Raw genomic sequence first — 27,144 nt, forward strand, 5'->3', positions numbered from 1 at the left:
TGAACCGTGATTCCGAAGACGAAGACCAAGTACAAATACCTATAGCGCAACGGTACTCACCTCCTGCCCACTACACAACCCTTAACTTGGGCGAGGATGAGCCCTCATCAGATATGTTCTACAACCCATATATGAGGTCTGATGAGGAGTTAAAGAAGGGTGACCAATTTCGGACCAAGGAAGAGTGCCTGTTAGCAATAAAAAATTGGCACTTGAAAAACTGTGTTGACTACGATGTTAACAAATCAAACCCGGAAATATACGTTATTTTATGCAAAAATCCGGAGTGTGGGTTTAGGTTGATGGCATCGTACAAGAAGAAATATAACGCGTGGGTGATAGGGTCAATTTCTCAAGCTCACACTTGCGTCAACACAAACATGGCACAGGATCATCGCAAACTTAGCCATGATATGATCTGCCATTCCATAATACCTCTTGTTGAAGCTGACCCGTCACTCAAGGTCAAAACCATTATCTCCCATTGTGTTGCTGTTTTCAAATATACACCGTCGTACAGAAAGGCTTGGTTAGCGAAAACCAAGGCTATTGAACTGGTATACGGTAATTGGGAGGAATCATACAAACAACTTCCGCGCTACCTGGCTGCACTACATTTGTATTCACCTGGGACGGTTTCTATAATGGAGACCTTGCCGGCACCAATGTACTTAACCCTAATTAGTGTCGCACTTGATTAATTAGTCTTAGGGGGAATTAGGGTTTGGATTAGGTCATACCTACCTAACATGATTAACCCTAATTCTCCCAAAAATTTATAAATACTATTAATTACTTATAAATTAAATTAATATATATATATATATATATATATATATATATATATATATATATATATATATATATATATATATATATATATATATATATATATATATATATATATCTTGTAAATTATATAAATTATTATAATTTATAATAAATATAAATTAATAAATTTAAACTAATTTAAAAAAAAATCATTTTAAAGGTAGGCGCCACTCCTAGTGACGACTTGCCCTACCCTTAAGGGTAGGCGCCAACTAGGGTGGAGCCTAGGTGTATTTTAGGGCCAAAAATGGCTATTTTTTGAATTTTTTGAAAATTTAGTTATTTTTGAATTTTTTTTTTAAAAAATGGATAATTAAAAAAAATATTCTACTTTGTTTTAGTCTAGATTTGGTAGAACAACAATTATGACTTGTTTCTGAATTACCTGGATTTTTGGTAAATTAAGGAAAACAATGGATTTAGTAAATGTATATGGTTTTATTTACATAAACTACAAATAGCAGTTAAATTCATCCATTCAAAAATAATCTAGAGTAAAAATATTCTTAAATGAATTAAATAAAAACGTCTCCATCCTTTGAGATATTATTTCTCTATTCACCATTTTCCAAAGTTGTGTTTTATCTGTTATCACTGTGGAGCTCCAACCGATAGAGTAAATTTTCAAACGTTTGACCTGTTTCAATGAGGATGATAAAAATGTTACTGAAAGAGTGATGAAAATGCAAGAAACAATTTTTTATACGTATTACGGAAAAGATAAATACACCTTATTGTCGAGTTTGCCGATGGATGAAATACTTTGTTCATCCTTCCATGTGTTCCATTTATCTTCAAAATCTGTTATCTAAAATTTATTGCATAAGAATAGTGAGAATAACTATCACCCCATTTATATCTAACGTAAAAGAATAAAATAAATTATTAAGTATAACTTACTTTTATGTCGAAACAAGTTTCAACATTCTTTCGTCTCAACTCCTTACATAATTGGAAGATTTCACCGTGTTCTAGTTTGGTTGTATATTAAAGCAAAAGAAAATTCTATTTAGTTATTATCTATCTATGATATAAAAAATACAATATAAGCTTGGTATGTCGTGTAACCAAAATGGGAATCAACGTGTGAGCAATTTTTTCAATATACTTAATAAATACCTGCGGGTGCGATAAAAGAATTTGTTTATAGACTACATTTTTTGTGCTTTCACCATTTTCTCCTTTCAATTTTTCTTCCCTGGTTAAAACTCTTGTTGTAGTCTGTGAAACACCCCTGGATAAAGCCACATATAACTGTCCATGACTAAAAACATGTCGTGGAAGATATATTGCAACATTTGGAATGATTTGTCCTTGTGATTTATTTATTGTAATTGCAAAACTTAGTCGCACAGGAAACTGCTTTCTACTAAGGACAAAAGGCAGTCCATCACTTGCAGATGTTTTTATTTTAATTCTAGGCAAAAAAGCACGTTTTCCTGCGTTGCTTCCTGTCAAGATTTCCACATCCAACATATTCATAAATAAACCACGACATAATAACCGGGTCACATTACACAATCCATATCTAGTTACTGCTACATCCAATTCATTGAGATTAATTTTCATATATCATAAATGTAAAGTTCTGTATAATGTAATCCATTATAATTCATTATTTGTATAAATATTTTAGGCTAAATAAATCAAATGACATTAGTAATAAAAATGTTTAATTTATTGAAATGTAAAAAATCTTTACACCGTTAATGCATATCAATTAACTATGTATATTTGACCTTATGAAGCTCTAATATCATGTTTGCAATTTTGCTTCTAGTATATGTCCTTACCATTTTTACATGTTAATAGGATGTTGTTGCAATCATGAAGTATATGAACACAGATGCATACAGATTCTCCATCTCTTGGCCAAGGATATTGCCAAGTAATAGCAAATGTTTGAATTTATTCACATCCTTAAAGAGTTTCATATGGTTGAATCATTCATTTAAATTAACAACTCTAACAAATACGCAGAAGGAAAAGTAAGCGCAGGTATCAACCAAGAAGGAATCAAATATTACAACAACCTCATCAATGAGCTACTCGATAATGGTAATGCATAAATCATACTATTTTAGGAGGGAATACTATATTACTAGTATATCATATTATTGATTGATGGAGTTATTGATCCAGGTCTAGTACCATTTGTAACCCTTTTCCATTGGGATCTTCCCTAAGCCTTACAAGACGAGTACGAAGGTTTCTTGAGCCCCAATATTATGTAAGTTCCGCGGGACAAATTTCTATATGCATGGTCCATGTTAGAGCATTATGACATTGTTTAATTCATGTAATCTACCTCTCTTAGTGTTGCTTTAAGGCTTGATTGTTCATGTTTTTGTTGCTGTTGAATCTCTTTATGCAAAAATGAGTTTCAGGACTATGCGGAGCTATGCTTCAAGGAATTTGGAGACAGAGTGAACCATTGGATTACTCTTAATGAGCCACACTCTTACAGTATGGGTACAGAGCCCTACATGGCCTCACACAACCAACTCCTCGCTCATGCAACCGCTGTCAAAATTTATAGAACCAATTATCACTCGAGAGCAATCCAAGATACTTACCGGCTCATTTGATTTTATCGGAGTCAATTACTACACCTCAAATTATGCGGCCAATATACCACATTCAAATAACGACACAAGCAAATCTACCTATTTCAAGGATACTCATGTCAACTTAACAAGTAGGAATTTCCACCTTGTTCAAAACTCATGAAGAATTATACATTATATATACATTTTGTGATACTTTGCTTTGATTTTTTCAACTTTCTTTGATGTAAAACGTTTCCTGCTATGACTTATTACAGCTGAGCGAAATGGGATACCAATTGGACCACGGGTGAGTAAGACTCTATTTCAATTATCGTTACATCCGAGACGTGAATGTGTGTGCATGCACGCGTATTGACATTTATATAATCAGATACAAATAACCAATAGACTGTATTGACATTTATATAATCAGATACTTCGTTTATATGATTTGTTTGTTTTAAAAATAACTAAGAAACAACATTTATGTTCAGGCTGCTTCGCCTTGGCTATTTGTTTATCCAAGGGGGATTCAGGAACTACTACTGTACACAAAGACAAAGTATAACAATCCTTTGATATACATCACAGAAAATGGTATGGATGAGTTGAACGATCCAACACTATCACTTGAAGAGGCGCTTTCGGATACTTATAGAATTGATTACTTTTATCGTCATCTTTATTATATTTCATCTGCAATCAAGTAAGTAGTAGAATCATCTCTCTACTCATTTCATATTGAATTACCTTATTTCACAATCTATTTTCGGTTATAATTCCTTGCTTTTATGTGTGAAGGCATGGCGTGAAAGTACAAGGATATTTCGCATGAGCACTTTTAGATAACTTTGAATGGATTGCCGGATACACCATGCGTTTTGGAATTAACTTTGTTGATTTATACAAAGATAATCTTAAAAGACACCATAAACTCTCTGCCCATTGGTTTAGGAATTTTCCTAAAAAACATTAGAGTTATGGCTTAATGTCTTGTTGATCTCCAATAGTATGATATGATCTTGTCATTTATCGTAATACAAAGTGAAAATTGTAATATTGGATTTGAATAACAATTGAGCTCTAGCTAGAAGTCATAGTTTGTTTTTGAATAACCATGTGAAATATTGTAGTATTGTAATATCCTAATCAACAATAGGGTCTTCACTCTATTGTTTTGTATTATTCTAATCATATTTTATTTATCAAGTTTTTATTTAATTGCACCTTATATTTTAGAAATATAAGCGTAAAATTATAAATAAAGTGATCTTTATATTTTAGAAATAATCTTTTGGAACACAAAAACTGCAAATGAAAAGCTTTGTTATGCAGTTTTTATCATTAGCTAGGATTTACTTTCTGTTAAGTCTTTCTATTGAGTTCATGGATAATTATTATTTGTAAACTCACAAACTATTCTGAATGAAAATATGATTTGCAATTACATGTCCTATATTTTGTGAAAACTATATATTTCTACTATTTGATGTCTATAACCCCCGGAGGCCTTGTCTATTTGTAGATTTATGTTAAGAATTCATGCATTAACTTGTGTTTGTTTTAATCCCTACAAAAATTCTATTAAATCTATTGATTAAATACAGTTGCTCGGTCCAATTGATGGAACTCGTGGATTTCTGAAAGATAACTCAATATTATATGTGGTAAGTTAAAAAAAGAACGCTTCGAATTTCTATTGATACTTTTTAGATTCATTTCATATATTTGTATACAACATAGACATTTCATAAAGCTTTCGTCTAGAAGATATTTCAATTGCAATTTGTAGAGTAACCTTTGCCTGCCATAATGCATTAGTGCTTAGGGGGTTATGATGCCTTTTCCTCTTGGATTTGACACTATATTTAGCTTTTTTTCCAGTTTAAACACCGATTTTTGGTTATAACACCACTTTCATCCTTTCTTTTCTGGTTTAAAAACCACCCCTAATTATTATCTTTTTCTCAATCTCTGTCCTCCGAATTATGGAGTTCTGACTACCTTATTGCACTATAAAGATACGTAGCCACGAGAATGTTAATCCTTGGCGAGCACCTTTCTTTATTTTATTTGTCCTCTCCGGTTCCACGAACTACGAGACTCTGACTTTCTCATTCACTACGCCAAATAAGGGAAAAGAGGGCGCTTATTTTGGACTATAACAGCGCTTTTAAGCGCCCTCTAAAGTGGCGCTGGCATAGGTAAAGACAGCGTTTTGTTTTCCTGGAGAAAGCGCTGTCTAAAGTGGTCCTTTAAGGGCCACATTATAGTGCGCTTTCAGAAAAAAGCGCCCTCTGGAGTGGTCCATAAAGGGACACCTTAGAGGGCGCTTTCTGGAAAAAGCGCCCTCTAAAGTTGTCAATGTAAAGTGTTTAGAGGGCGCTTTCTGGACAAAGCGCCCTCTAAAGTTGTCAATGTAAAGTGTTTAGAGGGCGCTTCCTACAGAAAGCGCCCTCTAAAGTGTTAGTTATTTTAAAAAAAATTGTTTGAAAAACAGTGGATATTTAATTGGTAACCTGTTCGCATGCTGCAAAAGTGTAAAATTCATATTGATTTCATCCTTTAATCCAATGTTATACACCATTAATCCATTGATATATACAACATGAATCCATTTATATACAACATTAATCCTCCATATATACAACATTAATATATGATTCTTTGATCAACAATATACAACAACATATTCATGATTTAGTAAAAGTACAACAACAATATACAACATATATACAACAACAGCATACAACAACAACATTCCATACATATATGTACAACAATATACAACCTAGCTATATGATTCTTTGATCAACAATGAATTGACACAATTCATCCTTCATTTCATCCAAATGAGCTCTTGAGTAAGATTTGTATTCCTCAAAGTACTACAATTAAGAGAATAAAACATATTCATGATTTAGTAACAAATTAGATGAAATATCTGATAATATTAAAATAAACCCTAAGTTATTATTCCATACCATTTTTGGGATGTCTATACGATTCAACTCAATGATATCTCTCATAAATCTCAATACAAAAAATCCGCAATCGACCGAATTATTTTGCTGAGGACACTACACAGAAAAACAAACAACATATATATATAGTTAATTTCTTACAAACACTATTATAAGCAAAAAAACAAACACTATTATAAGCAAAAATAAGATACTTAATATATACCTGAACTCTGACCCAGGTAATGTCCTTCCTATTACAGTAATTCTTTTTCGATCTAAATTTTAGTATTGCCCTAACAAAATAAAAACGTATATTGAGATCAATCTGACAGACATAATTAAATATACAAATACACACGAATATTTAGGGGAATTTCACTTACGCGTCAACCGTCTTCTTCATACTCGGATATTTACTCCAATCACCCGATAACGAATCGAGATAATACACCGTTAGTCTCGAAAGATCCATAGCAACCAACACCCAGTGACCACTGTAAAATAAAACAAAAATTTAGATGCATGAAAATTTTCTACGTAAAAGATATACATAGATTAGAATGAAATTATTAGAAAGAAAATCTAACCCGTTGCCAGAATTAAACGGTAAAAAATACAAACTGGGTGTAGTATTATCGCCGGCCGCCATGAATCTATCGACTAGTTCATTCCTTACGGATGTTGGATTTTTCGTTATAAACGTTGTGTTGATACGGGAAGCAGCAATAAAATTGAATCGGTTACACAATTCAGTTCCCCGCATCAATGTTACATACATATACCCTAAATAGAAACATAATAAACATTAGACTACTCATTGAAATGTGTAAATAAATTGTTCAACTAAGTAAATAATAGATTGATCGGAGTATCATATGTATGTATGAATGACAGCGATGCCCAATTCTTCGTGTTCAAAAAGTTGTTGCATGTCCTCCTTTGCAATTATTTCGGAATGAGCAATTCCGAAAACACCTTCATCAAAATCTACACTACGGATGGCGCCGTGCATAATATCGGACTCTTCCACCATTTTCTCAAGACGCATCATAATTTGAGATTTTGTCCCGGACGTCGTTGGAATATCGTTACCAGCTTTTTTCAACTTTCGACCGGGAACCTAAAAATTCATATAAATTAAATCATGACTTTTTGTGATGCAACAGAATCGTTATGTATATAATTCAATGGGTATATATATTTGTACCTCTTTTTGAGATGCAACCGACTCGATGCGTCTTGAAATCCCTTTACCAGCTTTATGTGTGGGTCTTGTAGGAGTCTAACATTACCATGTAATAAGGATTGATTAAATATCATAATTGTAGCTGAATTGAAATGTGAATACTAAATATTCATAATCATTTAGAACATATATACCTCGGCATCTGGGAAAATTAGATCTGACGGCCATCCAACAAAGGATCCGACTGCATCTCGCATCAACGTTGTCTCTGAAACAACGTTAGGTAATGGTAGAAGCGCGTCGGTATCTAATACAAGGTCAACCGAAACTTTCATATATCCCACCGGGAGGGGATTATGGTGAAGTAATTCACCCGAAGTGTTGTGCACTTTTCCCTTGCCAACTATGCGATAAGTTGGTGACGATAGATACAGCTGACAAGGTGTAATGCCCTAAACCAATAATAAATGTTATTGTTAACGTGTATATGTGTCAAGTAAAAAAGTGCTATTTTAATTTCATAATAACATATATAATTACCTCGGGAAATTTCGGTTGACAATTGATACTAGCTCGGTCACTAGTATCTTTTGCCTCGGAACCGCACCTTTCCTCTCTATACCTTGCATTCTCCTTTTGCGGTTCGAGTACTTGTGCCCTTAACTCCGCCAAGGTATCTATCACCTCTTTGTTGGTAGGATTTTTTGTTTTTGGTTTTTTATAAAATGACGACGAAGTCACACCAAAACCCTTACCCCTCACACGACCTGAATACTCAGGAACATTTAGTACTCGACTAAGTACGCTCCACCAATCCTGGACCTCGGTTGAAGGTAAGGTTTGGGATAAAGTCTCCTGAAATATTATTAGAGGAGATTAAAAATGAATTATATGTCTAACAAAATTTTAGATATAATTAAAGAAATAATGTTACATATACTTACACATTCGTCATAAACATTTTGAACCGCTTCAACGACAGCCTCATCCTTCCCAACCCGAGCAGCCTTCCACAATACGTGCTCCGGAAGAGATGTTGCGTCACTTTTCTCCTCGGCTAGCTACAAATTGAATCAGCTTATAAGATCATCAATTATAACATATTGTGACAATGTATAAGCTCATAGCATTTGAATATACTCACAATTCTTTGTTGTAACCGTGCATATCCCGTACGCCCTTTTTTGTACGGATACGCGGGTTTTGATGCCCTTTTCCGATTTTTGTCGCTTACTTCCTGGATAAAAAAGTTTAAGGCATATTAGAACCAAGTAACTTAACAATTGTATAATACCATAATTAATAGACATTACATGGAATTTTTCGTTTCTTCGTTTGGCGACAAAGTTATCCCATTCTTCGGCTGAAATAATCTCCGCATACTTCATTGGCCGTTCTGCTTCAACAAAGTTTCCTTCCTCATCCTTGAGAAATTTGTTGGACAAAAAGGATCGAAATCCTCAGAGTCTTTTTCCGGCCAATTGAATACAATATTTTTGTCGGCTTTCATCGATGTGAAAGGATCTCTAAAAAACATACAAATGGAGTGTGTTATTATAAGTAATATTTTAACAATATATGGTCAACAAATAGTCAACAAAAAAAACATATAATAATATATGGTAAGTACCTGTATCTCGGACCATATTTTTTCTTTGCCAACCTTCAATTTCGGACTTCTCCAATTATCACATGTAATCGGAATATGTTGTCGAACAAGGGAACCAATGTAACTTGCCAACATTGAACCGTTAGGCTCAATTAGTTGGTCTTCAGCACTCCAATGTACTTCGAATTTTTCACCCTTGTCTCTTGCACGAATGATTGACTTCATAACAGTCAATCCTCGTTTGATTTCTTTTTCAACATTGTTACGTGATCCACTCGCGTCATGGGTATCGTCTTGGTTAGCCATTTTATCTGTAATATAGAAATGATTCAATAAGACCCAAGTAAGACAATGACCATATTCGTGAAGCTACACAAAAAACACATTCATATACCTTCCATTTCTCTCATGTTACAACAATCTAAACTCTCTATTTTTTTCATCATTATTGAATACAAACTCACACACACCTACTGCATACAAAAGACCAATGCAAACTTATGGTGTTTGGAACATGAACAAACTTGCATCCATAATCATCAAACTTCCAAGCACAAGCTCAAACACACTCCAAATGACATCAGTTTTCAATCAGAAATAAAAAACCTTACAACAAGGTGCTCATGAACACCATATAGTGCTCGTTTGCCCTAAACAACATTAATCAACATAATGCACAAAATGTAAAACTCAGTTTAGAAAATGCCCTAATCAAACACCTGAAGAAAGTGAACGGTAACGATGGAGAAGAGAAATACCTTCAAGGTGACGGTAACGATGGAGAAGAAAGTGAACAGCGACGGTGGACGCAGATAACTCAGTGAACGTGAACGCAACAACAGAAAAAGGCGACGACGACGACGACGGTGAGGGAGGGAGAACGAACGGAGGACGAGAGTAATCGCAGTAGAGAGTAATCGCAGTAGAGAGAAAACCCAGTTACGTAAATGAAATAGCATATAGAGAGGGAAAATAAAGAGACATGCAGTATATATGTTATAATTTTAATGTTTAATAAAGGGGACCTTAGAGGGCGCTTGTGTAAAAAAAGCGCCCTCTAAAGGGGGCCTAAGAGGGCGCTTCTAAAAGCGCTCTCTAAGGCTTTCCAAAAGCGCTTTATAAACTGGAAATGTACATGGACTTAGAGAGCGCTTTTTTAAAAGCGCCCTCTAAGGGTACCCTTAGAGGGCGCTTTCATAAACGCGCCCTCTATTGGTGTCCCTCCATTTCCTCATTATTTTTTCGCTTCACTTTAGAGGGCGCTTTGTTACAAAAGCGCCATCTAAAGTGCGCTGTCTATTCCTCCTTATTTTTCTCTTCACTTTAGAGTGCACTTCTTTAAGAAAGCGCCCTCTAAGGTGCGCTGTCTATTCCAGTTTTTGGCGTAGTGATTGCACCATGAGAATACGTAGGCATGAGGGTCACAATCCTCCTCGAGCACTCTCTTTCTAACCCATTTTCTGTTTTGCATGTACTTAAAGATAACAACACTCATTCAAGCAAGAGCATTCAAAATGGTTCCCATGAAGTACTGTGGATGTGAGGGGTGCTAATACCTTCCTCTTGCATAACCGACTCCCGTATCCATTTTTCTGTTTCCCTTGTGTTTTATCGATATTTTTCCTTCCCTCTTTGGGAATAAATAAAGTTCGATGACGACTCTGTTGTACCTTCGAGCGTATGATGTGTTTGGTGCGTACACCATTTTGTCAGTTATCTTCATCGCCACCATAAATTAGCCCTCCCACATTCGTGTAATATACCTACTAGAGCATGTGAGTCTCGCTCCTCTTGTAGGGAGAACACACCTTATACTTTTTTGGACAATACATTTAGTTTTAAAGACACTAGACACACTTACTTGACATCTTAAGACACTAATGATTTGTAGATTAACACATAACACATTATATCTCATGTATTTGCTAATCAAAACTCAACGGTAGAAAACTCATAATATGGATCAAAGATTTCCTTATTCCAAAGGCTCATCAACCCAAATATGTAAGAAAATTGTAAATGTAAGAAACAAAATCAAATTACTTAAATTCAACAAAAACTCATTTCAACATTTGGAAGGAAGCTCACCATATGGTAAAATCCGAAGAAAACCTTACCCTTAAAAGAATAACTTTTGAATTACATATGTGATTGTTAGACTAAATGACATTGTGCATGTGAATTAAATCCTAACTAACAATGTAGAACTCATTAGACCATAACCGAGAATAATAGTTTGTTAAGGTAGTTGATTTGATTTTTGTGATTGTTTTGAAGATGAAGGTTGTTGTAGGAGGTAGAATCTTATGAGATCAATGTTTCGAGGAAATGAAGAAAGACCATTGTTTGGTTGATATGGGGCAACAAAACAAGGTTAGGTCATCTATCCATATAAAACTGTTAAAAATGTTAATTGAGAGAGAGAGAGAGAGAGAGAGAGAGAGAGAGAGAGAGAGAGATTTGAACTTAAAAATGAAGGAAACACAAAATGAAATCCTTTGAATTGACAAAAAAGAATTAGAATATGTTTAATTAAAGACATATACCTATGGTTCTTTTTCTAACATCCAAGGATATATAACTAAGAATGTTGTATGTGTAATGTAATTTTCTTGTAGTTCAAGTTAGTTAATTGAGTTACTTGAATGACAAGTAACTAAACGTCTGTTGTTTATTTTGAGAAGTTAGTTGTTAATTCCTCTTATATAAATACATAGTACTTATATAGATTAAATGAATAAAATTAGCTTCTTTTTTTTATCATTGCCTCGCATTTTTTCTCAATCCTTTCTTCAATCTGTTACAAGTGTTCTATCGTTGACCAATAATTATCATATCAAGGAATTTTAAAGTTTACTATTCATACACTTTTATACATGTTCAATAGTCACAATATATATAATTCCATTGTATTAAAAGAGTGCGAGTAAGAAGATATTTTATAAACTTTGAATTCATTCATTGACAATTCTTTTTATTTCACTAAGGACTACATGTGAGTGAGTTTCATTTCACTTTTCTGTAATCCTGACTTTAACAACAACAAAAAAAAAAACACATCCCATTAAATGGGTCGGAAAATCCCAAGTTCATCAAAACAAAATCATTTTCTTGAAACCACATGTAATATATATGCCTAAGATTTAACGGGAAAATTCTTGAACCATTCAGCAGAAAGCTTTGGGTGTCTTTTCTGACCGTCTTTAAAATCAACGAAGACGAGTCCAAATCTCAAGCTAAAGCCAGAATCCCATTCAAAGTTATCCAACAATGACCATGCAAAATATCCTTTTACATTCACACCATGCCTGTCATACACAAAGGTCAATAAAACTAAAGAGTTAGTCACAATAACTAGAGACTTAAAGATTCTTATAATAAAATATAACTTACCTAATTGCAGTTTCAAGATAGTAAAGATGACGATAGTAGTAATCAATCCTATAAGTATCTAAGAGAGATTCTTCAAGAGATAATGTTGGATCGTTGAACTCATCACGACCTATCAATTTATTTTGTCATACTTTCATTAACTTTAATAATATCACAATATTATGCATACAATATATCTTATAAAATAAGAAGTATTACCATTTTCAGTAATGTAAATTACAGGGTCCTCGTACATTTTCTTGGTGTAAAGCAAAAGATTATGAAGTCCTTTTGGATAAATACATAACCAACTCGAAGCAGATTGTACAAAATTACAAAGTTATCTTTACATGTTAGAAACAATCTTTTTGAATACAAAACTTACAAATGAAAAGCATTGATATATAAGTTATCTTCCAATGAAATGATGAAATACATACCATTGGACCGAGAGGCTTGCCATTATGTTCAACTGTCATTAAAAAAAAATTTAGAGTATGCAAAGTTACATTTCTTTTAAGCTTATTTGGAAATTGATTGATATACTTACATGTAGCATTAATAAGAGAATCAGTTTGTATGGTCGGTTGCACGACATTGGGATGGCGAGGTGCATGAGCAGCATAGTAGGATGAGTAATAGTTTAGGCCTAGAAAATCAAAAGACCCCTTAAGTTCCCTTGACTCTTCTTTTGAGAACTTTGGTAATCTCTTTCCCACCAAAGTTCGCATGCTTTTTGGATATTCGCCTCTTGTAAGCGGATTCATATACCTATAGCAAAATGTAGATGCAACGAAAACCATGAAATACTCTCTCTAATTTCCTTTTACTTTACAGATTTCAGCAAATCATATACATATACACAACTATATTTCTTTTAAATACAAAACATGAAGTGAACCAAAATTAAATAATAATTTGATTCAATATTTACCATCCAAACATGAAGTCGAGACCTCGTTTTGAAGCATCAACATCGGCCTTCGCTGTACTAGTAAGGAATGAAATTCCCATTACATGTGATGATTGGAGAAATAAAGAGTTGAAAGAGTCCAAAGAAAAAATTTGGAGTGAGATAAAGGTACAATCATTTGGCCCTTAATTATACGGTATCAATTATGTTTTTTCAATTACCGATACTAACTATCAATCTGTATGTTTTTCTTAGCGATGTTTTAACATCGAAGAAGAAAGAAGAGGGTTTTGTATGAAATTGGCCGGAAAGCTTCTTAGAGGGTTTCGGACATTTTTATCATCCAAGTTCCTTAAGGATGCGGATGGTAATTTTGTGGATGCGGAGCTTCCTAGAAAATATGAAAGTTTGATATCGGCTGAAGAATGGAAAGCTTTCAAATCCAAAAGACAAGACCCGACTTTTCAAAGAATAAGTGCTACAAATCGGGAAAGAGAATCAAGTCCCGCATATCCGTACCGAAAAGGACGTGTCGGATATGGACGCTTAGAACAATCCATGGTAAGTATTTATAAATTGCGAAAACAAATTTGTTCATCATATATTAGTTTTATCTGATCAAATTGTATGACTTAATGTGTAGCTGCAGAAGGAGGAAAGTTCAGAAACATCTCTTCCTGCACATGTTTTGTGGAAGGAAGCCCGTGTGGGCAAATCTGGAGTTCCACAAGAAGAAGTTTTAAACGTATACCAGAAATGTGTAAGTATAACATTTTTTCATTAATTGAATAACATTTTTATACACAAATATTTGACAAGTATACGGTATTCATCTGATTTTTCAGGAGGAGCTATCTCAGTCTCTATCTCCCGATGATACTAAGAGCATACTTAGTCGGGAATTAGATGTCCCTGAGTATTCTGGTCGGGTGAGGGGTAAGGGATTTGGAGTCACTCCGACCTCCCTCAGTGTTAAAAAAGGAAAGGCTCCTAGTAATCGGGAGCTTCATGCAAGATTGGAAGCCATGCAAGCTGAGCTTGATGCACTGAGGAGAGAAAGAGAGGCTAGCGCCTCAACGGTATACAGAGATGCTTCGGACAAAAACAGTATCAACTGTACCTTTCAGCCGAACATTCCAGAGGTAATTACATATAATTGTCTTAAATTGAACTATTTGCTTAAATTATGTATTTGACATATATACACATTAACGATTTCTTGTTATTATTGGTTTTAGGGCATTTCCCATTGTCAGCTGTATTTGTCGTCACCATACTATCGGATGGTTGGCAAGGGAAAAGTGCATAACGTTAGCGGAGTATTACTCCACACTAGAGAGCTCCCTGCTGGATGTTTGAAGGTATCAGTTGATATTGCAGTTGAGCCGAATGCAGCATTACCATATCCTAGCGATGATTCGGATGCAACAACGGTGCACGAAGCAGTAGGTTCGTTTGTTGCATGGCCGACAAACCTCATATGCGTAGGATATGAGGTATGCTTAAAACTTATGTTAACTTTAATGTGTATATTCAAAGTTTAAAATTTATGCTTAAAATTTTACTTACATATTTTCCTTGGTTATGTTAAATAGACTCCCACAAAATCCAAATCAAAAGAAAATGAGGTTAGCAATGCCTCCGCACAACAAAAAAAGGAGGTTAGCAACGCCTCCGCACGGGTAAAAAGTTCTGGTGCTAAGAAGACCGTAGCTAGGAAAAAACCTACCGCCAAGTATAGGTCGTGCCTCAGGACATTTATAGAGATGACCGATATACCGACCGGAGGTGTTCGGAATGTACATATGGAGGTAGGGATTTTCGGCTTTGATTACGACCAAATGATTGGTAATGAAGACTTCATGCAAGTTTTTGGTCATGAAGAAATCGGCGTCAACGTTGTCAATACATATATTAGGTAAATCCGGTCTACTTTGTTTTATTAATTAAACAACTTATGTTAATGATGTTTACTTTATGTTAATCCGGTTTACTTTATGTTTCAAAAGAGGTGTTAATGATGTTTTTATATTAGGTTTTTGTATGACAAATTGATGCGCCCCAATGATTTGGACGAGTCATTCGGATTCTTAGCACCTGCGACCGTCAACTTAGGTTTAATCTTAAGTAGACCGCATACCGTGACGGAGTATGTTCTTCAGATCCTCATGGAGAATAAAGATGCAGAGAAGTTGTTTTTTATACCGTTTAATACCGGGTTAGCATTTCATTCTAAATTCATCTATTATAATTATTTTCCAAGTTACCATCTAACATTTGCCTAATCATTACAGTGGACATTGGTTGTTGCTCGCAATCAATCCTATCCGAGAAATTGTGTATTATCTTGACTCGTTAGGAAATGATTGGACAACATACCCGGATATGAAGAACCTAATTGACACGTAAGTGAGAATGTTCAAAAATTTTCTTAGTTTATGTGAATTGTTCTAATTGCTTCATTTTTATTTTATTAGCGTCCTACAAGCTTTTCGGGCCCAACGAGATATCCAAACCTCAAGGAGGAGCGCCAACCGCATTACATGGATTAAAGTGGCGGTATATTTTTAATTACCACATTTTTTATTATATTAGTGTAGACACTTGATAAAACTTAGGATTTATAATCCATATTTTTTTTTTCATGTAGTGTCCTCAACAACGTAATCAAATAGATTGCGGGTATTTCGTGTTGAGGTTTATGCGAGATACTCTTGCTTTGGGCCGATTAGTGATTCCCACCGATGTATGTATTTCTAACTTATGAGTTATTTTTATATTTACACATATCTCATATAATTAAATAGTTGGAATTAATTCAAAATATGTTATATTATTATGTAGTACTTTGAGGAATTCAAGTGGACGAAATCAAAGAGGAGTGGTGTCAATTCATGATAGAGCTCAAAGTTTTTTCATAAATTTGTGTAATTAATGTGTACATTTGTAGTATATGTAATGACTTGTAAATGTGTACATAAATTTGTATATATTTTGATACATTTAAGGCAAAATTGGTTTCAATTGGTATATATATATATTTGTTAGCCAAAAATTGGTAGAAAAAAGGCCAAAATGGCATGTATAAAATGTGATAACTGTCTGTCAAAATCTGGTTGAAAACAGGTAGAAATTCTGGTTTATAAACCTGGAAAAAATGTGGTTTAAAACAAAAGCTTCAAAAATTTTCGTATACATTAGACAGCGCTTCTGTAAAAAGCGCTGTCTAAAGGGGGGGTTAGAAAGCGCTTTAGGCAAAAGCGCTGTCTAAGGGGGGGGCTTAGACAGCGCTTTTTGAAAAGCGCTGTCTAAGCCCCCCCCCCCCCCCCCCCCCCCCCTTAGACAGCGCTTTTGCCTTAAGCGCTGTCTAAGGTATACCTAAAAAAATTAAAATAGGGGGGGCTTAGACAGCGCTTTGGCCAAAAGCGCTGTCTAAGGTATACCTAAAAAAATTAAAATAGGAGGGTCTTAGAAAGCGCTTTTGGCCAAAGCGCTGTCTAAGGGGGGGGCTTAGACAGCGCTTTTAAGATTTAAAAAAGCGCTGTCTAAACCTTTAGCAGCGGAGGTTTAGACAGCGCTTTAAAGCGCTGTCTAAGGCCAAAAAAAGCGTTGTTTAAGGTCTTGTTTGGCGTAGTGAGTGGCCGGCTCATACCAGTGTGAGACTAAGGTAATCCCTATTATGCCTCGTTGAGATGACTGCATTTTGATTATTTTGTTAGAAACATTTCCAATAAGTTCATACTTAAAAAAGCATGATCTAGAACCAGAGTAATAATAAGTAATTTTCTTTAAACAATAGAAGACCTTATATTTGATCCGGTACAAATTTGCAGCAGCAGAATGAGCAAGAAGCTGGTTGTGTGCAGTCAAATATGGTTCCGTCCCTGAATCACCTCCTGTGCAATTCAGATTTAACCAATCTGAACATCGACCCGGTGCGAACTTTCCGAATGCATAAGCATTCATGCTCACACTCCATGGTTCATTTATAGTAATCCAATGTTTCACTCTATCACCAAATTCCTTGAAGCAAAGTTCAGCATAGTCTCTAAAATCATCTCTGCAAGATTGCGAATTACATATGTTAATCAATAATCTATAGTCATAAAAAATAATTCTAAACATGAAATTGGTGTCACTCACACAATGGGACGCCATAAAAAACCGCCATACTCATCCTCTAAAGCTTGGGGAACGTCCCAATGAAAAAGTGTCACATATGGTTGCAAACCTGCATTATTCTCAATGATTAACAACTACATGGATATGATTCAAACATAACATGAAATAAACATTCTCAATGATTAACAACTACATGGACATGAAATAAACATTGATGAATCCTTACCCTTAGCCAATAATTCGTTGATGAGATTGTTGTAGTACTTTATTCCTTCAGGATTTACACCTCCGCTAAGCTTTCCCTCTACAAATAATTAACACAAAATTTTGAATAGTTATTATAAATCACCGATCTACAAAGAGATATATTAATAAAAAAATGACATACTTGGTAGAACTCTAGACCAAGAAATGGAGAATCTATAAGCATCCATATTCAAATCCTTTATGAGTTCAATATCTTCTTTGTACTTATGATAGGAGTCATCAGCTACATCACCATTACTTCTATCTCTTATTTTTTCTGCAACCATTTCATTAATAACTATGAGCAATCTATATACAACCTATGTAACTGGAAATTCAATTCGGTTTATAAATAAAACAAAAAGTACATTATTAACATTAATATAGATTAATTATTCAATAAATTTAAAGAATTAAATTTTCTTTATTGGAAGCTATAATTAAAGATGTAGGTTGTTGACTATTATTTGAAGGGTTGTTTGCCGTGCAGATCCGTTAAAGAAGGAAAAGTTAATTGCATATGTTTCTATTATTTAACTATTTTATGTCATGTTGTTTTTTTATAGTCAGGATATTTAATCGAATTCCAAAGTTCATTAACATTTGTCTAAAATCTCATTCAATATAAAAATCCATTTAAGGAATCTTTTTTTGTATATTTAAATTAAAATTAAATTTTGTATTAGTATAAAATATAATATAATATGTTAAAAAATTAATATTAAAAAATGAAAATGATTGACTGTGTTTGGAATATATGATATAATTGATTAGTTAAATTAAAATATAATACTTAAAATATTAAAAAACCAATGAAAATTAATTTAATATAATATACTCTATCAAAAATTAAAATTAATATACTCTATCAAATTTAAAAATTAAAATAGTATATTATTAAATTAAAATAGTATATTATAATTTTATAATATATTATATAATCATTTTAAAAAAAAGCCAAAACAAACTGCCCCTAATTAAATATTTAATAATTATTAACATACTCTAACTATATGATGGAGTGATATAAATAGATGGAGTGATATAATCTAAAAGTCATTAACATAATTATTATTTTTATATAGATGGAGTGATATAATCTAAAAGAAATTCACATATACACACTCATAACTATGAAATTTTGAGTTTGTTGAAACATGATATTCGGCCTCCTAGTAATACGCATTTTAAATAAGCTTTTTTATATCATCCTTAATAAATATATATATTCCCATTTTTATAAAACAATTACGTCAAATTTTTCTAACTAAACGTTCATGATGATGAACATATTGAAAGCATGTTTGTTAGCCATGAACATTCTGAGCTCAACTATATTGAGTTGTATATTTTACTCCATCAATCTCAACAATTACAAATTTGTGATCAATCTCAAATGTTTAAACGAGATGAACTACAATTTCAATGGTATATGTTGATATTGTCGATGATGATGAAGAAGAAGAAAGTGAGACACATCACTACTACAAACAATATGTTTCATGATTAAGTTTTCACCTCATCCAACAAAAAACTGAGGTATAATCCTAAGGCTTGCCATGTTTTATTTTTTATTTTAAAATTAAATATCACATATTCCCTCAGTTTCAAAATATAACCGTGGGAAAATAAATTTCCTATGAAGCAATGAAAGTGAGTCATTCTGAATAATCTGTTGTAGGAATTGGTTCATATATCGATCCGAGCTGGTTTGATCCAAGTTGATTGTTGTGTCATCGTTGAGAATTAATGTGTAACTTGTGGTGATATGCATGGTTGACTTGAGGACTGTTGTTGCAGGAAGCTGCGAGTTTCATATCTCAGCTAGGGTGGCAGGAACCAATTTTACTAAGGTTTTAGTAGAATATGAAAATAAAAAGTTACTTGAAAAGAAAAACAAAAGTAGATGTTTTTTACTGCATTGTCCCTTTTTTGAATTTTTATTCCTCATATACCCTATTCTGAAATTAAATTCCCAGAATACCCCATTTTTTAGTATCTACTCGCCCAATGGATGAACGAGTTCGTGAAGGATGTATCTGTCTATTATTGACTCGGCCAATGATTGGACGAGTCTTGTAGAAATTATTGGGTCATGTGTGGACTCGGCCAATGAATGGTCGAGTTGATGAGACACTAAAAAATTGAATTTCAACAACTACAACCACCAACGCTAAATACTGATACTACTACTTTATTAATGTTAGAATAAAACATGTTGAAATTCTAGTTAACAGACTTTCGATGTCACAAGGGTTGTTATGACATCCAATTCTGCGCAGACAAGAATTATGCAGAACTTAAAACGTAAGTGCAGTAAATAACACAAGGAATTGTTTACCCAGTTCGGTCCAACATGACCTACGTCTTGGGGCTACCAAGCCAGGAAGGAAATCCACTATTAGTAGTATTAATTCAGACCTTAAACCAACTATTTAACCCTATCACTTAATACCTACACAATGCAATTTCAATCTTACACTAAGATCAGAGTTCCTACTCACTCCCCCTCAATCACCTCAGTGATTACAACCTTTAATTAAGATTAAAGACAATTTTGAAGTCACACTTCAAACAACTCTTGATTGTGCTTAACAGCTTTAATCAAGATACACAGCACTCACGCTTAAAAGCTTAGAGTGACACAACACTTACAACTCAATGAACACGCTATACCAATGCAATCATCTCAGTGGTAATAGCTTGGATTACAAGATACGTCTAATACAAGACACACAAAAATACAGCAATGAAGTATAATGGACAAACAAAATCTTTACGCCTAAAACCCCTAAGTTCTGAAAGAAGGATTGCCATCCTTTTATATTGCAGCACTTGGGCCTTGTACTTGTATTTCCTGAATTTAAGGTCAAGCGAGTTACCCTAAATTCCACAACTGGGTTACTAACAAATAGGCTATTTGTTAGGTTCATTAATTGTAGCTTAGTTGTTGGTTTCCTGGATTTTAGCTCAGCTGTTGACTTCCTGAAGAATAGCCTGAGAAAAATGCTGAAACAGAAAAACTAAACAACCTACAATTTAGCATACGCTGTCAGGAATGAATGTCACAACATTCAGTTTGACGTCCAAAACATAGACCATATGCTAAGTTTGTTTTTCCTGAAAACAGACTGTACAAATTTGTTGTACTGTACAGAACCAATCTGTCCATACTCCAGTATCAGCGTACATTAATAAATGTCAGAACATCCAATTTGACATTTACACATAGAGCCTTACATCAGGTCTGTTATCCTCTTGATAAGCAGACTGAGCTGCATACTGAAATGTAGCAGAAAACCACTCTGCCTATTGTTCAGTATATGCTGTCAATGATGAATGTCATAACATCTAGTTTGATATTCAGATAGTAGGCCTTATGCCAGGTCTGTTATTTCCTTGATAAATAGACTGAAAATAAATACTGAGTTATAGCAGAACACCAACTGTTCTATTCCTCAGTATCTGCTGACAGGGATGAATGTCATAACATCCAGTTTGACATTCAATAAATCCTGTATTAGCTAAACCTGCAGTATACTACTCAAGTATGTCATGACATCAACCAAGACATCAGAGTACAGCTAGATATTCTAACATACAATGCAGTCATACAAACATCTCCACAGCATGTCATAACATTAGTCAAGACATTAGAATCCAGCTAGTGTTTTACCATACAATGCAGCCAATTAAACATCTACACATGTCAAACTTGATAATTCACTTATAAAATTAATATTTTTAGCTTAATAATCTGAAATGATGACGCATGCGTGGATATGAATCTCTTTCTAATGGCTTCCTCTTATCAATTCAAAATAGAAACTCCCACTGTCTTATTATAGTTGAAGATGGAGTAACAGTTACATGGTGATGTTTGTTCCCAAGATAAAAATTTCATCAACTCGGTCATTCATTGGCCGAGTTCACACACGGCCCAATAATTTTTACAAGACTCTTCCAATCATTGACCGAGTCAATACTAGATAAATACATCATTCACGAACTCGTTCATCCATTGAGCAAGTAGATACTGAAAAATGGGGTATTCTGGGAATTTAATTTTAGAATAGGATATATTGGGAATAAAAATTAAAAAAAGGGATAAATTAGTAAAAAAAGTCCCAAAAGTATAGTTTCCCATTTAAAATTTGAGATGCTTTGCTCTTTCTTTTTGGTTTGTTGGTTTGAATTATGGCTTTTGACTACTTACTTTGATGATTTGTCTCATGAAAGGACTGTTGATTTATTAATAGGTTCCAACTCAAGATAAAATTTAAAATGTCCACACCTACCGACTGTCTAAATTAGGAAAAATACAGGACCACATAGTAGGAGACAAGACTGAAGAGGATTAATACATTCCATATTCTCCAAAATCCAAAACCTCAATGGGGCTAATAAAGGCATAAAAAACACGTGATTCTATTTCCATGAGAGAGAGAGCAACTTAATACTAATAATATATTTCGATGTTAAAGAAAAACCAATAACTTTTTCTCCTAATAAGTTGATTATTATATGAAACTCAAAATATTTACGGTGAATGTAATATTTTTTAGTATCATTAGTAACACTTTAAATATGTTATCTACTTATTGATTTTGTAACATTCTTCATACCATTCATAAGATTAACTTTTTTCTATTTGATACTATTTGGAAACTTTTTCATTGTTGCAAATACATGTAAACTAAAAATAAATAAATACAAATGGTTTGAAATATTTAATAGTTCAGTTAAAATGTTGTTTCATATAATTGACTTTAGTGTCATATTACAAATTTATTACATCATTGCATTAAAATAATATTTATAAAAAAATTTGAATTTTTTTACAAACGGATAAATAATAAACGAGAACAGTTGAATATATTGATTGAGTAGTGCTACTAGCATCAATGAGTTATGGAAGTCAAAACTAATCTTCTGAGCATGCATTCTGCCTTTTTTCTTCTTCTTCTTTCACGTGAGAGACCTTCAGAGTGATGTGGAAGGAGGTTTATTGTGTAGCGGTTGTTTCAACCATTGCCTATAGTAAATAAATTATTTAAAATAATTAGTGTTTAGTGGCAATATAAAACATTCCAAAAAACTTTTAAAAAAAAATCTTTACGACGTCACATTTGTCAAATTTTTTCTTTCAAATTTTGCATGATCATAGAGATTTGACTCTAGTGCTAAGCTTAGCTGCTAAAAACATACTTAATAAACTCAAACTTCTAAAGCAAGATTTCAAACTAAAACAAAGATACAAGATTTGGATTTTGTAACAGGGTAAATTTTACATAGATGTCATGTATTTCCTCCTTTTCCTAATGCTCATTTTGGCGTGGCAAAACATGTAACTCAAACAAAATAGTTCATCCCCTTAAATTTGATCTACTCATTAACAAATTTAAAGCAAAATAAGTCATAGCCAATCAACACAACCTTTCTAATTTTTCTACTGACCTTAGTATAGAATTATATTCAAGAGCTTTTGGTGAAGGGCGAAGTGTTTTACACCATAGAGCGTTGTAGTATCCTGATGCCTGAAGTTTCTAAGATTCTTGGCAACATGTCATGAATCATGTTGCCTTTATTTTAGGCTCTTAGGTGGAGGTACATTGAGTATGACTAATGAGGCAATAAGTCCTCGAACGAGGTTATATTAAGTCTGGTTCATGAGACTATAAGTCCCGTAGGCGGGGCATTAGGCCTCTCGGGTGAGGCTTCTCTAAAACCCTCAAACAAGACTTTTAGGCTAAGTCTCTTGGGCTAGATTATGATCGCGCCCCATGGGCGAGATATAATTGTTTGAACCCCACCTGAGGGAACTCTGAGTCCCACATGCAAGAAGTTAGGTAGCCTGTTCGATGGGAACTCTTAGTCCCACGGGAGAAGTTATATTTAAACTTGGATGATGATACAATAAGTCCCTCATACGAGGATATATTAAGCATGGCTGATGGGACTATAAGTCCCTCAGGCGAGGCATTGGACCTCTCGGCAAAGACTTATATAAAACCTCAAACAAGACTTTTAGGTTAAGTCTCTTAGGAAAGACTTCAGTCATGCCCCCTGGAAGAGACATACATGTTTGGACCCCACCCGAGAGATTTCTATGTCCCTCAGGCAAGGAGTTAGATAGTGTGTTCGATGGGAACTCTTAGTCCCATGAGAAAAGTTATATTTAAACCTGGATGATAAGACACAAAGTCCCTCAAGAGTAGTTATATTAAGAACGGCTGATGATAATATAAGTTTTGCAGAAGATGCGTTAGAACTCTTGGCCGAGACTTCTATCAAACTCTCAATTACCGTCTAAGGCAACTCTACGTCCCTCGGGCGAGAATTTAGGTGGTTCATCCATATAATTGTGTAAGACGACAAGGATCCTCACTATGAAGTTCAACAAAAATATTGCCTTAAGAGGTGACATTCATCTTTGTTATGAAGTACAACATTTAAAATATTATCTTAAAAGGCGGCAATGACATTTTCTATGAAGTCCAACATGCAAAATCATTGCCTTAAAAGGCGGCATGGACCTTCTCTATGAAGTCCAACATATAAAATCATTGCCTTAAGAGGCGGCAAGAACCTTCATTATGAAGTCCAACATACAAAAGCATTGCCTTAAGAGGTGGCAAGGTCCTTCGTTATGAAGTCCAACAGACAAAATCATTGTCTTAAGAGGTGGAAATGACCTTAGTTATGAAGTCCAACATACAAAATCATTGTCTTAAGAGGCGGCAAGGACCTTCATTATGACGTCGCGCAAGAATATTGCCTTAAGAGGTGGAAATGATCTTTGTTAAGAAGTCCCTCATATAAAATATTGAGAAATTGTTCATGTTGGTCATAAATAATAAAGAAATTGTTTACCAATACAAAATTATGACTTCTTAGGAAATTACAAACAATTTAACTATTTTAATGTTTAAGATGAAGGACGTTCCAATTATGGGTAGGAATTCTACGTCTAATTCCTGCAACTTGTAAGCCCCAAGGGAAAGCTTTTGAAATATGTGGTGTGGTCCATCTTAGTTGGGTTGAAATTTTCCCTATTAGGTGGGTAGAACCACCCGCTTCAAGACTAGACCGCCTTCTTGCATTTCCCTTGACTTTACTCTGGAGTTGTATCTTCTGGAAGCTCTGTGTTTGGTGGCGAATTCTTGGACATGGGAGACTTCTCTCAATTTGTCTCCTAAATTCGTTGCACACTCTAGTCCCACCTTGTTTGCCTCCTAGTTAAATAGAGAATGTCGGCATGAGGGAGTGTCAATTTCTACAGGCAACATGGTATCTACTATCTACACCATAACAAATGGAGTTTCCTTGGTAGTAAAATGAGGGGTGGTGTGATATGACCATAATATTCCGTGGAGTAGTTCTACCCATATTCCTTTGGCATCATCGAGCTTCTTTTCTCGTCCCTTCAAGATTACCTTGTTTGCTGATTCGGTTTGCCCATTGGCCTGCAGATGTATAACATATATGAACTTTATTTGTATCCCTAAATCTCGATAAAATTTAGTGACCATAGCACTAGAAAACTGGGTTCCATTATCAGAGACGATAGCTTCTAGAAGCCCAAACCTACACATAATTTTCTGCCAATGAAAAGGACGAAATCTTCCAGCTATGATTTTAGCAACAAGTTCTTCTTCTATCCACTTGGTGAACTAATCAACTCCCACTATCAAGAATTTAAGTTAGCTTGGTGTTAGGGGGAACGGACCCAAGATTCCATGCCCCACTAGTAAAAAAGCAAGGGTAAAGTCATTGATTTAAAGAGCTTAGTTGGGTTGTGGTGGAGGTTAGTGTGCCTCTAAGACTGGCCGCATTTCTTGACAAAGGAGATGTTATCATTCATTAGGGTAGGCCAATAGTATCTTGCAACATATAGGCGAGAGCCTTTCCGCTAATATGGCTACCGTAGGCTCATTTGTGGACTTCGACGAGTACTAGCGTGATTTCATGTCTCCCAATCATCGTAACATTAGAGTTGATCACCCTATTTTTTAAAGTCTTCCTAAGATAAGTCTATATTTAGTGGTCTACTTTTAAATTCTCCATGCTTCCCCCTCGTCTAGTGGGAATTCATCCTTCTGTAGGTAACCCAATATGAGAGACTTCCAACTAGACTCAAGGACAACTTCCAAGGAGTAGGTCTCACCTGCCTCAATATTGGGGGAGTCAAGAGTCTCCTGGATCACTGTTCTATTAAAACCTGATGTTTTCCAGGTGGCTAGTTAGGATATAAGGTCTTCTCTAAAGTTTTGTTCACATGGAACATGTTTTATTTCAAAAGAAGTAAATCAAGAGGATAAAATTTGTATCTTTTGCAAGTATCTTATCAGTTGAGGATCTTCGGTCTGATACTTCCTAAAAACTTAGTTAGAGACCAATTGGGAATTACTCTTCGCTTTCAATCGAGAGGCTCCCATTTCTAGGGCGAGAATCATGTCGGTGGTGAGAGCTTCATATTCTGATTAGTTGTTGTTGGACTTGAACTCAAACTTCAACGCCTACTCAATCAATAAGTCATCAGGCCCTTTCAAAACTATTCATCCACCGCTATCCTTTACGTTTGAGGCACCGTTAACGAAGAGTGTCCATTTCGAGATCTCCTCCTTGTCTTTAGGTGCGCTAAATTTTGTATAAAAATTAGGAAGAGCTAAGGACTCGATGCTTCCTTTTAATATGTACTAGATATCATATTCTGAGAGTTCCACGGTCCAATATACTATCCTTCCCGCCATATTTGGATTTTTCAAGACCTGTTGAATAGGATAGTTAGTTTTTATGAAGAAGTTTTGCCCCTGAAAGTAAGGGAACAAATTCCTCTCCATGACGATGATAGCTAGTGCCAGCTTCTCAATATTTTTATATCAAGCTTCGTTTCCTCTAAACACCTTACTTAGAAAGTACGTGGACCTTTCAGCTTTATCCGTCTCCTGCACTAGTAAAGAGCTTATCGCCAGATTTGTGATGGAGAGGTAGAGATGTAATGGAGATCCTTGTCTAAGGAGAGTGAGAATGAGAGGCGACACGAGGAAATAGTTTACCCTCTGGAAAGCCTCATCACATTCTAATGTCCACTTGAATTTTTCTTTCTTCTTAAAGGTGGAAAAGAAAAGGAAATCCTTATCCCTCGCACATGAGACGAAGCAATATAAGGCGGCGAGACGACCTGTGAGGTATTGCACTTCCTTGACATTGGTCGGGCTTCTCATGGAGATGAATTCCTAACACTTATCTGAGTTGGCTTCTATGCCTATTTTTGCCAGCATGAACCCTAGGAATTTTCCAGCTTGAACTTCGAAAGAGCACTTGGCAGAATTAAAGAATATGTTGTA

At 34.5% G+C, this 27,144-nt stretch overlaps 3 protein-coding genes and 1 pseudogene across 3 annotated transcripts; 2 read left to right on the top strand and 2 right to left on the bottom strand.

Moving 5' to 3' along the window:
- The first annotated feature begins 2,658 nt into the window (after positions 1–2,658).
- Positions 2,659–4,356, top strand: LOC127105273 (beta-glucosidase 13-like; annotated as a pseudogene).
- A 614-nt stretch (positions 4,357–4,970) lies between these two features.
- Positions 4,971–8,999, bottom strand: LOC127104440 (uncharacterized). The gene is made up of 4 exons (XM_051041622.1): positions 8,846–8,999; positions 8,677–8,769; positions 8,473–8,593; positions 4,971–5,020 (listed from the first exon to the last, which is right to left on the bottom strand). The coding sequence occupies exons 1-4, from the start codon at positions 8,918–8,920 to the stop codon at positions 4,971–4,973; spliced, it is 339 nt and encodes a 112-aa protein (XP_050897579.1). The 5' UTR covers positions 8,921–8,999.
- A 3,149-nt stretch (positions 9,000–12,148) lies between these two features.
- On the bottom strand, positions 12,149–18,140 carry LOC127107314 (cyanogenic beta-glucosidase). Its single transcript, XM_051044611.1, has 11 exons — positions 17,937–18,140; positions 17,775–17,852; positions 17,570–17,657; positions 17,231–17,486; positions 17,061–17,122; positions 13,448–13,501; positions 13,064–13,284; positions 12,954–12,985; positions 12,733–12,835; positions 12,535–12,643; positions 12,149–12,449 (listed from the first exon to the last, which is right to left on the bottom strand). Exons 1-11 carry the CDS (start codon positions 18,079–18,081, stop codon positions 12,278–12,280), a joined length of 1,320 nt encoding a protein of 439 aa, XP_050900568.1. The 5' UTR covers positions 18,082–18,140; the 3' UTR covers positions 12,149–12,277.
- On the top strand, positions 14,373–15,484 carry LOC127107313 (uncharacterized). Its single transcript, XM_051044610.1, has 2 exons — positions 14,373–14,922; positions 15,022–15,484. The coding sequence occupies exons 1-2, from the start codon at positions 14,710–14,712 to the stop codon at positions 15,346–15,348; spliced, it is 540 nt and encodes a 179-aa protein (XP_050900567.1). The 5' UTR covers positions 14,373–14,709; the 3' UTR covers positions 15,349–15,484.
- Positions 18,141–27,144: the final 9,004 nt, after the last annotated feature.

Source organism: Lathyrus oleraceus, chromosome 7, assembly GCF_024323335.1.
Source record: "Lathyrus oleraceus cultivar Zhongwan6 chromosome 7, CAAS_Psat_ZW6_1.0, whole genome shotgun sequence".
NCBI lineage: Eukaryota > Viridiplantae > Streptophyta > Magnoliopsida > Fabales > Fabaceae > Lathyrus > Lathyrus oleraceus.

Coding starts and splice junctions, on each gene's coding strand:
- LOC127107313 (XM_051044610.1), top strand. CDS start 14,710: ATGGTTGGCAAGGGAAAAGTGCATAACGTTAGCGGAGTATTACTCCAC. Junction 14,923..15,021: donor TCATATGCGTAGGATATGAG/GTATGCTTAAAA, acceptor TATGTTAAATAG/ACTCCCACAAAATCCAAATC.
- LOC127107314 (XM_051044611.1), bottom strand. CDS start 18,081: ATGGTTGCAGAAAAAATAAGAGATAGAAGTAATGGTGATGTAGCTGAT. Junction 17,853..17,936: donor TTGGTCTAGAGTTCTACCAA/GTATGTCATTTT, acceptor AATTATTTGTAG/AGGGAAAGCTTAGCGGAGGT. Junction 13,285..13,447: donor CTCGACTTCATGTTTGGATG/GTAAATATTGAA, acceptor ATTTTGCTATAG/GTATATGAATCCGCTTACAA.
- LOC127104440 (XM_051041622.1), bottom strand. CDS start 8,920: ATGAAGTATGCGGAGATTATTTCAGCCGAAGAATGGGATAACTTTGTC. Junction 8,770..8,845: donor GAAGAAACGAAAAATTCCAT/GTAATGTCTATT, acceptor TTTTTTATCCAG/GAAGTAAGCGACAAAAATCG. Junction 5,021..8,472: donor TGTTTATGACGAATGTGTAA/GTATATGTAACA, acceptor GTTATCTTTCAG/AAATCCACGAGTTCCATCAA.